Raw genomic sequence first — 18,820 nt, forward strand, 5'->3', positions numbered from 1 at the left:
CAGAGGCAGCTGTTTATCATTGTCTCTGATTGGGGATCATATTTAGGTAGCCATTTCCCCTTTGGTGTTTGTGGGTTCTTATTCTATGTTTAGTTGCCTGTCTGCACTATTTCATATAGCTTCACGTTTCATTCGTTTTGTTGTTTTGTTAGTTTGTTCAGTGTTCTTTATTTATTAAAGAAGAATGTACGCATACCACGCTGCACCTTGGTCCGATCTTTATGACAAACGTGACAGTACCATGCTAGGGAGGTGAAGACATTTTCCTGCCCCCCATGTCAGAACGAATCTCAGCCTTAACTAGTCATAACTAGTGCTTATAATTCTTCTATATATTTATATACAGTAGAGATTATGTTTTAACATTGTGAGGTTTCTAGCTGAAGATGGTTGAAGGCACCAGAGTTATAGCCTCTCACTTTGCCAGAAATTCACACGATCTACCACACAGTCCTTTTTGTTTTGTTTTGCCAGTGTTAGAGTGTTGTAATGTTTTCAAAGTTGAATGGTCATTCAATAAACTATGTACGTTAACTGTGTAATTGACTATTTTTTACAGTGTAATATGTTTGTTGTAGGCTACGTAATACGATTTTTGAGGTGTTGGACAAGAGTAAATATTAAGTTTATTAGTGCTGTTTTATAGCAGTACAAAATGCTAATTCTGGTAAATAGACAGTCACGCAAAATATATATATATTTTTCTGTCATACATAAAGCATTCCTTTAAAATGAGCACTTTTTCGGGATCATAAATCCGGAAGTCGGCTTGATATAAACACCGTGGGTCAGTGCGGGAACTGCAGGTATCAATGGACTAACCAATGGCAGGCACCAATGGGTGGTTCCTGATGTCAAGGAACTCCCACATCAAGAAACTGCCCGGATTGCGGTCTGCAATTACACCATATTGTGTTTACTTATCAGGCTAACATTTATTGGGATGAGTCGTGTCCTGGAGGCAGCACTAGGCGATTTCCGCTAGATAGGCGAGTTGCAATGTCAAAATTGGCTATATTGTAAAAATTCATGAAAACAAAAAGCTTTTTGGTATTCATTTAAACCCTGTAACTATTTTAAAGTCACCATTTGCCTCATGGTGAAATCCCTGATTGATTTCCTTCCTCTCCAGCAACTGAGTTAAGAAGGATGCCTGTATCTTTTGTAGTGACTGGGGCTATTGATACACCATCCAAAGTGTAATTAATAACTTCACCAGGCTCAAAGGGATATTCAATGTCTGCTTTGTTTTTGTTCTTCTTTGCTAGGCCCTGGAAAACCTCCCTGGCCTTTGTGGTTGAATCTGTGTTTGACATTCACTGCTCAACTGAGGGACCTTTCAGATTATTCTATGTGTGGGGTACAGAGAGGATGTAGTCATTATAAAATCATGTTAAACACTGTTATTGCACACAGAGTGCGTCCATGCATTTTATTATGTGACTTGTTCAGCATTTAGGCTTGTCCTATCAATGGGGTTGAATACTTATTTACTCAAGACATTCCAGATTTAATTTTGTATTAATTTGTAAACATGTTGAAAAACATAATTCCAATTTGACATTATGGGGTATTGTGTGTAGGCCAGTGACAAAACAATCTATATTTAATCCATTTTAAATTCAGGCTTGAATACTTTCTGAAGACACTGAATACTAACAGCATAATAACTGGTTACAAAGTGGCGGAAATGTCCTTTAACATTACTACTGGGAGTAGAGTCATACCATTACTCCATTCAATTATCAGATATTCTTATAATAGAATGGCCATATCTATTGTCCACAAAATGACATGGACAAACACATTATATGTGCATTCATTATCTATGGCCACAAAATGACATGTACAAACACATTATATGTGCATTCATTTCAAGAAGAAGAAAAAAACATCTAGAAAGTGATAACTTTCAAATATAAAAGTGTTATAGTATTTTGACAACATTGTTTTAGTAGGCCTAGTGCACTTTTAGAAAAAGAGCTCGATAAATACTCATTCAATGGCAAACATCAACCAGCTTACAATACATGACAAATAACAACATTTACTAACATTACTAGTGATTAACACGGAATAAAAATATAAATGCAACAATTTCAAAGATTTAACAGAGTGACAGATCATAGAAGTAAATTAGTCAATTTAAATAAATAAATGAAGCCCTAATCTATGAATGTACAGCCAAACACGATGGGGATTCCCAGGGAGCCAGGCCGGTTTTGCTTTTGTTATAGAGGAATTTCCCATTTCTTAGAAATCTCACGTCTGAGAGTAAGAATGTGTGGCGTGAGAAAGTTACTCCTGTTTTTCTGTCCAACATGATCCATGCCTAGCCAGTGGCTGGTCTAGTGCTGCCGCCCCCGGACTTCATATGCCTCTGAAGGCAGCGGTTCGATCCCTGGTCTTGCACTCATTTTCTGTGCCAAATCCCTCTCATCTGTCTACCATACATGTTTAGGAACAACTGATCTAGGGGCCCTCTCAGCAGACTTGGGGGTGATGTTCAGTCCCCATATTTTTATATATATTTTTTCCCCCCTCCATGATATTACCAATGGGGACACCTGGGGATTTCCCAGAGGGGTAATAACACTGAGAGCATCCTGGAAAGGTTCATGATTTTAGAATTGTGTCAGACAAGAGGAAAGGGTATTTTCTTTAAGTCAAGATTTGGAGTGCTTTCTTTCCTCTAGTCCAATGAGGAAGTGTGATATATTCTGACCTGAGGATGTGACTGAGGACTGTCTGTCCCACAAGGTCACAGATTTCCCTTGTTGACAAAATAAACTCTCCCAAGTTAGGAGTAAAGTTTTCCATCACCACCACACACAGTTTGTGCTGAGTTATTTCCTGTTTATGATCCAGACTACACTATGCCTAAAACAGTTGCATTCAGAGTACTGATAACTATTGTACTAATAACAATCAAACTTTGGAAAACAGTGTTATACTTTAAGAAAATCCTCTGTGCGTTATTGTGGTGGTGCGTGTAACATGTACAGGTTTGATGACAAATCCAACTTCAACAGCAGTTTAAACAAGTAGATTAATGAGATGGTTGTCTTCATAATTATTATGTATCAGTAGATCAAAAAATGAGTCACTTGATTGAATCAGGCTGTTGATTGTGGCCCGTGGAATGTTGTCCCACTCATCTTCAATGGCTGTGCGAAGTTGCTCGATATTGGCGGGAACTGGAAAATGCAGTCGTAAACGTCAATCAAGAGCATCCAAAACATGCTCAATGGGTGACATGTCTGGTGAGTATGCAGGCCATTGAAGAATTGGAACATACATTTTCAGCTTCCAAGAATTGTGTACAGATCTTTGCAACATGGGGCCGTGCATTATCGTGCTGAAACAGGAGGTGATGGCGGCAGATGAATGGTACCAGAATGAGCCTCAGGATCTCGTCACGGTATCTCTGTGCATTCATTTTCTGTAGCTTATACCTGCCCATACCATAATCCCACCACCACCATGGGGCACTCTGTTCACACTGTTGACATCAGCAAAACGCTAGCCCACACAACGCCACACAATGCCTGGTAGTTGAAACTGGGATTCATCCACGAAGTGGCCATCGAAGGTGAGCATTTGCCCACTGAAGTCGGTAGTTTGGTGCAGAAATTCTTAGGTTGTGCAAACCCACAGTTTTATCAGCTGTAAGGGTGGCTCGTCTCAGACCATCCCGCAGGTGAAAAAGCCGGATGTGGAGGTCCTGGGCTGGCATGGTTACACGTGGTCTGCAGTTGTGAGGCCGGTTGGACGTACTTTCAAATTCTCTAAAATGATTTGAGGCGGCTTATGGTAGAGAAATTAACATAAAATATTCTGGCAACAGCTCTAGTGGCCATTCCTGCAGTCAGCATGCCAATTGCACGCTCCCTCAAAATTGAGACATCTGTGGCATTGTGTTATGTGACAAAACTGCTCATTTTAGAGTGGCCTTTTATTGTTCCCAGCACAAGGTGCACCTGTGTAATGATTGTGCTGTTTAATCACAGATTTCCCTTGTTAACAAAATAATCTCCCCCAAGTTAGGAGTTAAGTTTTCCATCACCACCACACACAGTTTGTGCTTAGTTATTTCCTATTTCCTGCTGTTTAATCAGCTTCTTGATATGCCACACCTGTCAGGTGGATGGATTGTCATGGAAAAGGAGAAATGCTCACTAACAGGGATGAAAAATGTTTGCTCAAAATTTGAGAGAAATACGTTTTTTGTGCATTTGGAAATATTTGGGAATCTTTTATTTCAGCTCATGAAACATGGTACCAAGACTTTACGTTGCATTTATATTGCTGTTCAGTATAGAACTATACAACTTTCTATCTATAGGATTAATGCAAGTACACAACAGCTGTTATGATATGGGTGATTTGTAACAGATTTATTGCCCCAGAGCAAGAGCGTGCTTCATTATTTTCTGAAGTGAGGCTAAACATAGACACATAAATAAAGTAATGATATAACTCACACAAACATTCACTGCCATAAACACATTTAAAACACATGTCCATAAACAATCGTGAGAACCATTGAGGTAAGTCTCTGTGACAACATCTTGGCCGTTCTCCTGTTTACATGGGAATGGAACGCATGGACACATTGTGTACTATGAGTGTCCAGAACGTATTCCGGGAAGGAACCACCTCCACTCCCAGTCTCCAGCTCGACCAATACACACTTGTAGGTGTGAGGCTTTCATCTATTTTCTAATTCTGTACCAACTCTGGGATTATAATTATTTTTGTTTTTCCTTCCCAGTCCTCCTTTTCGCTTCTGTTGCTCCCTCCAGTCTGAAATGCAAGTAAGGAACTTTTACTTTAGGAAAAAAATGGTCTATTGGAAGTTACATTGAGGAAAGGTTTGATGGGGAAATTGTTTAACCTTTTTCTCATCAGGAATCGTTTTCCTAGCTTGGCCTCTGGGTTCAGACATTTTTTCTTACCATTCTTCATTGTGGCACTACAAAAAATATATATATATTTTTAGTCTCACTTCCATACTATTTGAGTGTAAATACAATTATTTGTAATACTCACATCATTTCTGTCTTTGCACAGAATACAGAATTTGGGTACACCTCTAACTTCTGGATGCGCTTTATCATCACAGACTGCAGTAGTTTTCCCCTGCATAGACATTTCTCAGATCTTCCACCTATTGATTTGAAGGAACAGCAGATAAGATATAGTGCTATTACAACAAAAACTAAAGGTAATTGTTATTACTAGCTTTCAACATCTGAATCTGCTATTGACTTATCAAGTTATCCACATCGACACTGAAAAATGTGCCTATGATACATATTAAATAACATAATGGTAAGAATGTATTAAATTAACATATAAAATGGGATATATAGAAAAGCCCTCTTACAATTGAAGAAGGCTACTTACCAGGGGAATGAGCAAGTCCAGCTCCGAAGACTGTGACACAAAGCAGGATGAAAGTTGCTGTCTTCATGTTTGTTTGAAGTGTGTGCTGCTGCTGAGAGCAGGTCAGATGTCTTTTATGAGTGGCTAGTGGTTTCACTTTCCATTTTAAGCTCAACTAATGACCTCTATACAATCAGTTTTCTTCCACATCCTGCAGGGAAATCCCCAGCAAATAGCAACATTTCCTTTTTTTAAAATAATGTCAGCTCTGTGGCTGTCCAGTTCATTTCCATTGATTGAAGCAGTCAGAAAGAGGGGATGAAGCAGTTTATGCCAACAACAAATCTAAACATGTTCAACCCAATGCTGCAAAACATGGTTACATAGAGCAAGGGTTTTCAAACCTCTTCTCAGGGACTCCCAGCCATCCCATATATTTGAACTACCCCGCTCTAGCACAAGTGATTCAACTTGTCATCAATCCCTGGGGCTACAATAAAATTGTGAAACATCTGTGGGTCCAAGAGGAGAGGTTTGAAAACCACTGTTGGATTCTAGCTTGAAATATACTTATTCATGTTACCATACAAGAAGTTATTGATTACTTTACATGTATAAGGAATGTTAGGGGTCAAGAGAACTCAGGATAAGACCCAGATGCAGACAGGTAGAGTCACAGATGTTTATTGACCGAAACAGGAGGCAGGCAGAAGACAATAGTACGCAAGTATAAACACCATGGGACCGCGCAGCCGTCATACCGCTCAGGAAGGAGACGCGTTCTGTCTCCTAGAGATGAATGTACTTTGGTGCGAAAAGTGCAAATCAATCCAAGAACAACAGCAAAGGACCTTGTGAAGATGCTGGAGGAAACAGGTACAAAAGTATCTATATCCACAGTAAAACGAGTCATATATCGACATAACCTGAAAGGCCACTCAGCAAGGAAGAAGCAACTGCTCCAAAACCGCCATAAAAAAGCCAGACTACGGTTTGCATGGGGACAAAGATTGTACATTTTGGAGAAATGTCATCTGGTCTGATGAAACAAAAATAGAACTGTTACTGACCATTGTTATGTTTGGAGGAAAAAGAGGGAGGCTTGCAAGCCAAAGAACACCATCCCAACAGTCAGGGTCAGGCCTACAAACCTGACTCAGTTACACCAGCTCTGTCAGGAGAAATGGGCCAAAATTCACCCAACTTATTGTGGGAAACTTGTGGAAGGCTACCCGAAATGTTTGACCCAATTTAAACAATTTAAAGGCAATGCTGCTAAATACAAATTGAGTGTATGTAAACTTCTGACCCACTGGGAATGTGATGAAAGAAATAAAAGCTGAAATAAATCATTATCTCTACTATTATAATGACATTTGACATTCTTAAAATAAAGTGGTGATCCTAACTGACCTAAGACAGGGAATTTTTACTAGGATTAAATGTCAGGAATTGTGAAAAACTGAGTTTAAATGTATTTGGCTAAGGTGTATGTAAACTTCCGACTTCAACTGTATGTACTATTCTTCTGCGTTTAACAATGTTCAAAGTTTACCCCCGAATCCAACAACTCTTATCAAATGTGCAGCTAAGATTGTTAAAGAGTTCATGGATGGTTAATGTAACACTGAAGAAATGGAGAAGACAACTTTAACCAACAGCACATTTATTGACGTGAACCCAAAGTGTGTCTAGGATGAGCTGGAGGCAGCCACTGCAGCACGCCTGGACTTGCACATTTGTGGCCTGCTGGAGGTCATTTTGCAGGGCTCTGGCAGTGCACCTCCTTGCACAAAGGCGGAGGTAGCGGTCCTGCTGCTGGGTTGTTGCCCTCCTACGGCCTCCTGATGTACTGGCCTGTCTCCTGGTAGCGCCTCCATGCTCTGGACACTACGCTGACAGACACAGCAAACCTTTTTGCCACAGCTCGCATTGATGTGCCATCCTGGATGAACTGCACTACCTGAGCCACTTGTGTGGGTTGTAGACTCCGTCTCATGCTACCACTAGAGTGAGAGCACCGCCAGCATTCAAAAGTGACCAAAACATCAGCCAGGAAGCATAGGAACTGAGAAGTGGTCTGTGGTCACCACCTGCAGAATCACTCCTTTTTTGGGGGTGTCTTGCTAATTGCCTATAATTTCCACCTTTTGTCTATTCCATTTGCACAACAGCATGTGAAATTTATTGTCAATCAGTGTTGCTTCCTAAGTGGACAGTTTGATTTCATAGAAGTGTGATTGACTTAGAGTTACATTGTGTTGTTTAAGTGTTCCCTTTATTTTTTTGAGCAGTGTATATCCCTCTCATCTGTCTACCATACATGTTTAAGAACAACTGATCTAGGGGCCCTCTCAGCAGACTTGGGGGTGATGTTCAGTCCCCATATTATTATTTTTATTAATTTTTTGGGCCCCCATATTACCAAGGGGGACACCTGGGAATTTCCCAGAGGGGTAATAACACAGACCATCCTTGAAGGTTCATGATTTTAGAATTGTGTCAGACAAGAGGAAAGGGTATTTTCAAGTCAAGATTTGGAGTGCTTTCTTTCCTCTAGTCCAGCTTTTCTTAAAGTATGGGTCGAGACCCAAAGTCGGTCGCGGACTTGTTAATGGTGGGTCGCGATGTGTCAGAGTAAATGTATAATGCACAACAAAGTTGATATCTGTTAAAATATGTTATTGTTGAATATGTATGTTCCCGAGGGAGGCAAAGGGCAACAGTCTAGTATCAGTTCATGATAAGAAAGACCAGTTGCTGAGGAATCAGGACCATGAGGGATGTGGAGTTCAACTCGAGATAAGGTCAACAGATGAAGAGAAGACATTGCTGGGAGGGGGGGCCAGAGACCCACCCCGAAGTCCATCCGATTATAGCCCTCACACATTTCCACACCTTTGAGGGTCCTAGATTTAGGCAGGGCCATGACAATACCAGTAAGATGAACCTACAGTGTTTCGGACTAACAGAGAACAATGTCTATCTTAGACATACAAGAAGATAACTATGCCTTGTCGGAAGGTATATATATGGGCTTGTATGTTGTCTTTGCAGCTGCATGACCCAGTGGGTGAATAAACTTGGTTTGAGTTTTACTCTATTCAGAACCTAACACCACGGACGGAGCACTTGATTCAGTAATACATATTTGTTCTATTATTGCCATCTCAATCTTGATTGTACACTGCACCACCGAAACATCTTTACATAACCTTTTGAGAATTCTGTGGGGTGGGATTATGTCTCATCCATACCATTTCTATGGCTGTTTTGGGCAATGTCAAGAGCTGATCAAAAACAGTGGTACTGAATGCTTGCACTAACTTAAAAACCTGACAGAAACACTTAATTTGTCTCTTCATTTAAAATCCAGGTAGAATAAATAACAAGATTCAATTTGGAATTGTTAAAGAGTTCATGGATGGTTAATGTAACACTGAAGAAACGGAGAAGACAACTTTAACCAACAGCACATTTATTGACGTGAACCCATAGTGTGTCTAGGACGAGCTGGAGGCAGCCACTGCAGCACGCCTGGGCTTGGGGGTGGTCCCTTCCCGGAATCCATTCCTGAAAAGGATGAGAAAAGAAAATAAGACATCTGTACATCACATAGAAGACTCAAATAGTAACCTTATTGCTCACCTACGCTATTATGCAACTTTTCATTCAGTCACTAAGAGTCTCTTTACCAGGTCGTGGTGCTATTTGTACCCAGCCCTGTGGAAGTCTGTTGGATGCATGTACACAACCACTGAACAAACTAAGTAATAGATGGCAATAAGCAGACATAGCAGAATAAATTGTTTTATATGGGACCTAGGTCACAACTGATGGCAGAGTGACGCTCGCCTCAGTTCAGTGATTAATATGTTTTTACTAAGACATTTACTTGTTGTCAAACTAATTTCCTCAAGCATTATTTCCAAGCAACAGCTTTAACGGAGCACAGGCTGATAGTGGCTTATTGGGCTACACAACCAGACAGGAGCAAAGAGTGATTCACACATAGCAGAGTAGTGTTGCACGGTCTACTGAAACTTCCGTACTTTTTCGATACGAGAACATGAAAAACGGTTCGGTGCTAGAATTTGTTACTTTCGGTACTTCTTTCAGATGTGTCGCATGTCATAAGGATTGAGAGGATCAAGTCTGTCTGGTAATTTGTCTGAATGTTCTCAAGGGGGCAGTAGTAAGCTAGCCAGGCTACTTGCACATGCAGCTGACAAAGTGCAAGCTACTTATTAAGAAGCAAGCGAGAGAGAAAAATGCATGGCTTCTAACAAAAACATACCTCCACGCCATCAGTTTGTTGACAAGACTTGGGAATACTTTGCTCATATTAAATAGTTTTTCCTCTACTCAATACCCCATAATGACAAAAATAGCACACATATGACAAAAAACAGAAATAGTATAATAGTCAGAGTCCTTTAGGTGCCTTTTGGCAAACTCCAAGTGGGCTGTCACATGCCTTTTACTGAGGAGTGGCTTCCGTCTGGCCACTCTAACAAAGGCTTGATTGGTGGAGTGCTGCAGAGATGGTTGTCCTTCTGGAAGGTTCTCCCATCTCCACAGAGGAACTCCAGAGCTGTCAGAGTGACCATCAGGCTCTTGGTCACCTCACCTCTCTGACCAAGGCCCTTCTACCCCGATTGCTCCAAACTTCTTCCATTTAAGAATGTAGGAGGCTAGTGATCTTGGGGACCCTCAACGCTGCAGACATTTTTTGGTACCCTTACCCAGATCTGTTCCTCGAGCTCCACGGACAATTCCTTCGACCTCATGGCTTGGTTTTAGCTCTGACATGCACAGTCAACTGTGGGACCTTATATAGACAGGTTTGTGCCTTTCCAAATCATGTGTAATTAATTACATTTACCACAGGTGGACTCCAATTAAGTTGTAGAAACATCAAGGATTATCAATAGAAACAGGATGCACGAGCTCAATTTAGAGTATCATAGCAAAACGTCTGAATACCTTTGTAAATAAGGTATTTAAAAAATACAAATACCTGTTTTCAGTTAGTCATTATTGGGTATTGTATGTAGATTGCTGAGGATTTTTTATTTATTTAACCCAATTTAAAAGGCTGTAATGTAACAAAATGTGGGAAAAGTCAAGGGGTCTGAATACTTTCCGAAGGCACTTTATATTCAGCATGACATTCATGTGAGCGTTATAATAGAATTATAACCAAAAAGTCATTTGAGTTGCACTCATAACTATGACAGCAATATATTTAGACTGCCAGCCAGCAACCCTGGGTGGAGCATTGTACCCTGAGAGTTGAAATGCACTCTGGGAATCGTAGTACGCTGTGTTAAATCCATTGTATTTCTATGGCGTGAAGACTATTGCAATAAAGAAGCTTCAGAAATGAACTTATAAAAACAATACATTCAATTATTTAGCTGTAATTAAAAAGCATAGGTCAACCGGATATTATGGCTATAGCCATAATCTATAGATGAACAAATTAAATGTGTATCAAATTACATTTGAATTCAGTTGACATAACAGTAAAATGATTTTGTATGCCGAGTCCTAGATTTGGTTTTGCATAAGGAAAATGTAAGTTATTCAATAGGGTGTTTTATTTTTTTGATAGAAATTGAATATAGAACAGAAGAGGTTCTATTTGTTATTTTATTTGTTCTACCAGATAACATATTGCGCAAAAAAATGTGAAGCCCAGTGGTTGTTTTGTGACTAGCTAACTCTTTCTGCCATGGTATCGAGTATCGTGATACTAAACCTGGTATCGAAGTTAAAAATTCTGGTACCGTGACAACACTACAGCAGAGCATCAACCACCACAAATGTACTCTCATTTTAAAATGACCTGCATGTCCTTCACATTTGATTAACTCAGGCCCATGAGACCCACAATCCTGCAGGTTTACATTTTTCCCTGCACTAATGTTACCGATTGGCTGGAGTGCACCATGGTCGCCACCTTCAGTGGACAAGAAACAGGAGAAAACTCTTTGAAAAAGGGGAGAGCGTCCCACCTGAACTTGGCAAAAAACATTTTGCCATGTGCCCTACCAGACAACCCTGGCTTTTCAATGGCAAATATCAGCAGGACTGTATACCTTGGCTTTACACTGTGCTCACCTGAATCTGCGGTAGACAACCCTCAGATGTCTCAGGCGACCGGTCCCAGTGGTGCTCCTCCTCTTGGCCTTAGCGCTCCAGTTGTCTACAGAAAGAGACGACAGGTCAATACACACAAAGGGAAACTGCAGAAAGAAATATCACAAAGCAGGATCAATGGCTATCATCAGCGAACATTCCAAAAATATCCTTCACTTAATTTGCAGATCCTTGACAATAGAGCACCATTGAATTAGTGGAAGCCAAGACTTCAGGGCAGGCCTGGTTTTAGCTATACGTGTTAGTCTCGTAAGGGACAATTATAGCATTTTAGTAAACCCTAACTCTTTTCCCAATCTTGACCTAATTCTCCTAGCCTGCCACGAGTCATTTTTCTTTTTTTGGACTGCATATGTACAGTTGAAGTCGGAAGTTTACATACACTTAGGTTGGAGTCATTAAAACTAGGTTTTCAACCACTCCACAAATTTCTTGTTAACAAACTATAGTTTTGGCAAGTCGGTTAGGACATCTACTTTGTGCATTAATTTTTCCAACATTTGTATATGGACAGATTATTTCACTTACAATTTACTGTATCACAATTCCAGTGGGTCAGAAGTTTATATACACTAAGTTGACTGTGCCTTTAAACAGCTTGGAAAATTCTAGAAAATTATGTCATGGCTTTAGAAACTTCTGATTGGCTAATTGACATAATTTGAGTCAATTGGAGGTGTACCTGTGGATGTATTTCAAGGCCTACCTTCAAACTCAGTGCATCTTTGCTTGACATCATGAGAAAATCTAAAGAAATCGGCCAAGACCTCATAAAAAAAATTGGAGACCTCCACAAGTGGCCACACTACAAACTGACTGTTACTTTTGATTTCCACATGTCTGTGGAACTTGCTCAGTTTATGTCTCAGTTGTTGAATCGTATGTTCATACAAATATTTACACATGTTAAGTTTTCTGAAAATAAACACAGTTGACAGTGAGGACGTTTCTTTTTTTTGCTGAGTTTAACTATTAAGTTGGGTCCAGCCCAAAGCTTGCACTAGCGAACTTTCAACACTGTATAAAATATTCTGGGCCCTCAGAGTTTCAGGCTATTTACACAAGGGATAAGAAGCAGTGCTGACTAGGGCAGGAGCTGAGTACCGGCACCTCAAATGTTCTACTGCTTGAGCTCCTGTTCCTCATATTGAATATTAGCTCAAAAGTATTGTGGAGCTCTTGCACCGGTACTCAAAATGAGTACCGGAACCTATTTCTGTCCAAGTCCAGCATTGATAAGAAGTATGACGTTTCCACTGGATCAGAGCATGACATTTTTCGATTTCACGCAGAGTGGTAAGCTGGAAAGATTTTTCAAATATATTGAGGAACTATTGTCATTCTCAATTTCTTTGTTTGCGGTGAAGAAAACATTACTTTGAGAAGCTCTCCAGGCCATTAGTGGTGTTGCGTTAAGCCAATTAGAATTACCTACAGATCCCCCAAATGTGCACAGTTATATGCCTGCATTTGCACGCAGACCAGGTAGCCTATAAGCCTACTTCTGAGTGCTCGTCCTTAACAGGCTCCAAACAAAAGACAATGGCTAAATTGACAAAATTCATAAATGGAATGAAATAAACCAAAACTTATTGCATTGCAGCATAGGTTGTGCACTCTTCAAATAATGTGTCCACTCAGACAATGAGAAAGGGGAACATCTGGGAGGAGCATGGCTATGTGGTACAAGAGCTCAATATGGCCTCTGCTTGCCTATGGAGGCTTCGCTTTTGCATCACACCCTCCAGCCTCTGGAAAAAAAAACATTGGCCGACCAACAGCCTAATGACCAAACAATCGACCAATTGGGGTCAGCCCTACCAAATGGCAACATTTATAAGCCTACATTTGCGCGCAGGTCAGATAGCCTAGGCCTAGTTCTATGCGTAATCAGGTGCGTGTCCTTACTCAAGATTGACAGGAGTGCTCCAAAACAAAAGACAATGAACAAATTGACAACTCGTAAATGGAATGAAATCAACCAAAACGTGTTCCTCACAAGAGTAGACTAGGTTGTGCGCTCTGCAAACAACATATCCACTCCTACAATGACAATGGTAAAACTAATAATAATATAGTGAATGCATTAACAGAAGTTACCATAACTAAAACATTGTAGATAAGAAATTATGGAAATGAACAGTATATGTACTACTGGTGTGCCGCCTTCGCAACGGAATAGTCCACTCAGACAGGTGTGAATCAGACAGATGTCTTGTGTGCACTAACATACATATACACTGCCCCAAAAAATTAAAGGGAACACTTAAACAACACAATGTAACTCCAAGTCAATCACACTTCTGTGAAATCAAACTGTCCACTTAGGAAGCAACACTGATTGACAATAAATTTCACATGCTGTTGTGTAAATGGAATAGACAAAAGGTGGAAATTATAGGCAATTAGCAAGACACCCCCAATAAAGGAATGGTTCTGCAGGTGGTGACCACAGACCACTTCTCAGTTCCTATGCTTCCTGGCTGATGTTTTGGTCACTTTTGAATGCTGGCGGTGCTCTCACTCTAGTGGTAGCATGAGACGGAGTCTACAACCCACACAAGTGGCTCAGGTAGTGCAGCTCACCCAGGATGGCACATCAATGCGAGCTGTGGCAAGAAGGTTTGCTGTGTCTGTCAGCGTAGTGTCCAAAGCATGGAGGCGCTACCAGGAGACAGGCCAGTACATCAGGAGACGTGGAGGAGGCCGTAGGAGGGCAACAACCCAGCAACAGGACCACTACCTCCGCCTTTGTGCAAGAAGGAGCACTGCCAGAGCCCTGCAAAATGACCTCCAGCAGGCCACAAATGCGCATGTGCCTGCTCAAACGGTCAGAAACAGACTCCATGAGGGTGGTTTGAGGGCCCGACGTCCACAGGTGGGGGTTGTGCTTACAGCCCAACACCGTGCAGAACGTTTGGCATTTGCCAGAGAACACCAAGAGTGGCAAATTCGCCACTGGCGCCCTGTGCTCTTCACAGATGAAAGCAGGTTCACACTGAGCACATGTGACAGACGTGAAAGTCTGGAGACGCCGTGGAGAACGTTCTGCTGCCTACAACATCCTCCAGCATGACCAGTTTGGCGGTGGGTCAGTCATGGTGTGGGGTGGCATTTCTTTGGGGGGGCCGCACAGCCCTCCATGGGCTCGCCAGAGGTAGCCTGACTGCCATTAGTTACCGAGATGAGATCCTCAGACCCCTTGTGAGACCATATGCTGGTGCGGTTGGCCCTGGGTTCCTCCTAATGCAAGACAATGCTAGACCTCATGTGGCTGGAGTGTGTCAGCAGTTCCTGCAAGAGGAAGGCATTGATGCTATGGACTGGCCCGCCCGTTCCCCAGACCTGAATCCAATTGAGCACATCTGGGACATCATGTCCCGCTCCATCCACCAACGCCACGTTGCACCACAGACTGTCCAGGAGTTGGCGGATGCTTTAGTCCAGGTCTGGGAGGAGATCCCTCAGGAGACCATTCGCCTCCTCATCAGGAGCATGCCCAGGCGTTGTAGGGAGGTCATACAGGCACGTGGAGGCCACACACACTACTGAGCCTCATTTTGACTTGTTTTAAGGACATTACATCAAAGTTGGATCAGCCTGTAGTGTGGTTTTCCACTTTATTTTGAGTGTGACTCCAAATCCAGACCTTCATGGGTTGATAAATTTGATTTCCATTGATAATTTGTGTGATTTTGTTGTCAGCACATCCAACTATGTAAAGAAAAAAGTATTTAATAAGAATAGTTTATTCATTCAGATCTAGGATGTGTTATTTTAGTGTTCCCTTTATTTTTTTGAGCAGTGTATATATATATAACAAGATCTTTGAAAATTAACAATTCATCGAAATAATAGCCAGACAGTCGGGAGAATCAAATTCCCAAAATGATGCATTCAGGAGTATTTTTGTCACGGCATGCAGCCTCCATTGATTTTGTTATGTTCGAATCACCCAGATAGCACAAGCCACTATGATACAAACCCTGGGACAACAGATGTGGGGACAAAAAAAAATCTTTGCCTAATTTGTCATCCAATGTGCATGCATGGAGAGTTGGGGGTCTTGTCTCAGTCACAAAGTAAGAATCACTGAAATTCATATGTTCAGACATTTGTATTGAAAACATCATTGACAAGACACTGGGTGATAAACACGAACTGACTCATGCTGCACTGTCAAACAATCAAAAACAAGTCACCAAGGCAAGCAGTAAAGCAAACAAAGTGAAAGACAAGGCAGCGACAAACCTCAGTATTCAATATTGAGACAGAATACCCACAGGTCTGTGACATCTTGGTGATAATATAGTAGCGATGTGCCGTTCGTAAACCATGAATTATCTTTGAACGACTTTACTGACACGACTAATACTCGCCTCTCCGGCTCAGGAGACAAACTGTATCGTGTGCTCATGGAAAAATAGATCATGTATAAAGAAAAACGCATGTTTAGAACTGATAATTGATTGCATGGTGAAAGAATGAATGCTATTGATTGATTATTGAGTGCTAGATGACACAGCTTTGTAAAAACCAGAACATGCCTCTGCTCAACACTTGAACATGAGAATTAATCATGGGGGGTTGCTGCAGTTCGCAAACGATATTGTGCTAATCTCCCTGTCAAGCCGACGGCCTTCCGCCGGACACAACTAGACCTTGTTTCAAAGCTATCAATAAATAATCGTATTTGTATTAGTAGCCTCAAAGCACAGTTTTATAAGTCTCAGTCACAAATGACAGCTACAATAAGCCCCTATGGAGAACGAGAGGTGTGTAGAATCCTGATTCTTTCCAGTTTTTAGTTCATTGTTAGCAGTTAGGGGTCCTGCGTGCTCTGGGCATTACTGAATCAAATGAACGAAATGAGTTGAAAGATTTGTTCTTTTGCCTGAACGAGTTGAAAAGATCTGGAGTCAAGTAAAAAGTACCGAACATCCCATCACTACAATACAGCAGTTTCAATTAATGGATAAACTGAATTATCGATCTCAAAGAATGGCATGGGCACTTACAACTTCTCTTGCGCTTCTCGGGGTAGCCACACTTCCCGCAGGACGACTTCTGCAGATGGTAAGCCTTGGAACCGCAGCGACGGCATAGAGCATGAGTCTTATTACGCCGCTTTCCGAAGGACGATGTCCCCTTCGTCTGAAACACACAAGGACCAAAATTTAGCCAAATAGATCGTTGTCATTCGGTTTGAATGCATGGAGAGGTTGGGATCTTGTCTCAGTCAATAAGTAATAATCACTGAAATTCATATGTTCAGACATTTGTATTGAAAACATCATTGACAAGACAACGGCCCATGGATAATTCATAGGAGAGAATGAGTTATTTGTTATACATCTGATTGCATGTTTAGGTAATTAAGCTGCACTACTAACGTTTCTATCCAACTTCCTGGTAACTTCGCTAGCTAGCTAGCGGTAACGTTAGCTAGTTAGCTAGCTAGACAAGTGGCATAATAGACTAACACTTCCAACTAGCAACATTTCACCAAAACAACTCATACCTAGTTAATTGGAGGGAATTAGCTACACAAAGAAAAGCGAGGATGTTGTAGTTTGTAGAGTGGCTTATTTACCTTGAGCAAACTAGCTAGCTAACCCCAAAACATACACAACAGACCAATGCCTCCATTGCTAGATAACGTTAGTTAACGAACGTTAGTTAGCCAAGTTGTTTACCGGCTTTTCTACACCATCTAACGTTTCACCAAAAACAATATCAGTGAGAACCCATTATCATTGATTATAAGTCGTAAACCACTACGATTTCTTAAAAAATAAAATTATAAATAAATAGATGTTGTAAGATCCATCTCTGACAAATTTTTTCACTCACCATTTTCTTACTGTGGGTGGGTGGAAAGAGACCGGAAAAGGCCTTGGTGTTGCGGTAAATCAGAACCGAGGTTGTTCCGGTGTAACAGTAAAATAATCCCCTTTAATTAGGACAAGCATTTCACTCCATGAGTAGCCTACTAAGTAGCCCGCTACCAACTAAGGGTGTAAACATTCATTTATGTACAAAAAAAACGACTAACTGTTGTTTTATTTATGACTGGCAGGGCCTGTTTGAATACTTTAAAATGCATAATTCCTTCTCTGCCTTCACCCATCAAATCATGTTGGATCAGTGATTACTCCAAAGAATGGAAGGATATAATTGAAAAGTATTCTATCTTGGCTACTTCCATAGCTTGCTTCTGAAATGGATATGAATGCACCGGTTTCTTCCTTAGCCTATCAAGATAATGCATTCACAACGTTTCAATGAGTCTATACAAGGCCTAGGCCCACCACATGAACACCATCAAAAATATGCTTTCAAAGACTTTACACAGGTAGAGTTGCATCCAAGACAATCAATTTCAATGTGTCAATCAGTCATATTTTTTTATTTAACTAGGCAAGTCAGTCAAGAACAAATTCTTATTTACAATGATGGCCTACACCGGAAAAACCCAGACAACACTGGACCAATTGTGTGCCGCCCTATGGGACTCCCAATCACTGCCTGTTGTGATACAGCCTGGATTCAAACCAGGGTATCTGTAGTGACACCTCTAGCACTGAGATGCAGTGCCTTAGACCGCTGCGCCACTCGGGAGCCCAGTCATACTATTATCATCTGCTACATTGGCTGCATTTACAGAGGCAGCACAATTCTGATCTTTTTGTCATTAACTGGTCTTTTGACCAATCAGATCAGCTCTGAAAAGGTCTGATGTGAAAATATCTGATGTGATTGGTCAAAAGACCAATTAGTGGAAAAAGATCAGATTTGGGCTGCCTGTGTAAATGCATTGCTTTTGAGTGTAATATTATTTTTAGCCACAAGATGTTAACATTCAGCTGCTGGTGGCTAAGGGACAATGATCTAAAGCAGCTTCATCTCCTGTCTGTTTTCTTTCATCTGAAACCAACTTCATTAAATAACTGTGCAGTTTAAGCTCGTTCCTGCTTGGTAGCCGACATATTGCTATTCCCAGATTTGTAAAGAGGAAGGTGTGAGGACAAGGACAGGAATCCACTTTAGACAAATTGAGATGGACTCACTGAGGATGAGGATGTGATGTGGACTATGAGTTGACTTTATTTCGTCTATTCAAGTTTTTCATTCGCAATTTAAAAAAATATATTTCTAACTTTTATACATTGTATACATATGAAGGGCCACAGGTAGTCTAGTGGTTAAGAGCGTTACGCCAGTAATCAAAAAGGTCACTGGTTCAAATCCCTGAGCCATCTTGGTG

The 18,820-nt window shown here is 41.0% G+C and overlaps 2 protein-coding genes and 2 non-coding genes across 4 annotated transcripts; all 4 read right to left on the reverse strand.

The window, feature by feature from the left end:
* Window positions 1-4,368: 4,368 nt before the first annotated feature.
* On the reverse strand, window positions 4,369-5,516 carry LOC139551743 (permeability factor 2-like). Its single transcript, XM_071363053.1, has 4 exons — window positions 5,410-5,516; window positions 5,053-5,170; window positions 4,898-4,975; window positions 4,369-4,799 (listed from the first exon to the last, which is right to left on the reverse strand). The coding sequence occupies exons 1-4, from the start codon at window positions 5,474-5,476 to the stop codon at window positions 4,712-4,714; spliced, it is 351 nt and encodes a 116-aa protein (XP_071219154.1). The 5' UTR covers window positions 5,477-5,516; the 3' UTR covers window positions 4,369-4,711.
* Window positions 5,517-8,849: 3,333 nt separating this feature from the next.
* LOC139551740 (large ribosomal subunit protein eL37-like) lies at window positions 8,850-17,749 on the reverse strand. Its single transcript, XM_071363049.1, has 4 exons — window positions 17,407-17,749; window positions 16,572-16,707; window positions 11,515-11,599; window positions 8,850-8,961 (listed from the first exon to the last, which is right to left on the reverse strand). Exons 1-4 carry the CDS (start codon window positions 17,407-17,409, stop codon window positions 8,892-8,894), a joined length of 294 nt encoding a protein of 97 aa, XP_071219150.1. The 5' UTR covers window positions 17,410-17,749; the 3' UTR covers window positions 8,850-8,891.
* LOC139552920 (small nucleolar RNA SNORD72) lies at window positions 15,617-15,695 on the reverse strand. The gene has a single exon (XR_011670579.1). It is a non-coding gene; the product is annotated as a small nucleolar RNA SNORD72 (small nucleolar RNA).
* On the reverse strand, window positions 16,781-16,859 carry LOC139552919 (small nucleolar RNA SNORD72). Its single transcript, XR_011670578.1, has one exon. It is a non-coding gene; the product is annotated as a small nucleolar RNA SNORD72 (small nucleolar RNA).
* Window positions 17,750-18,820: the final 1,071 nt, after the last annotated feature.

The sequence above is a fragment of the Salvelinus alpinus genome, chromosome 24 (genome assembly GCF_045679555.1).
Source record: "Salvelinus alpinus chromosome 24, SLU_Salpinus.1, whole genome shotgun sequence".
NCBI lineage: Eukaryota > Metazoa > Chordata > Actinopteri > Salmoniformes > Salmonidae > Salvelinus > Salvelinus alpinus.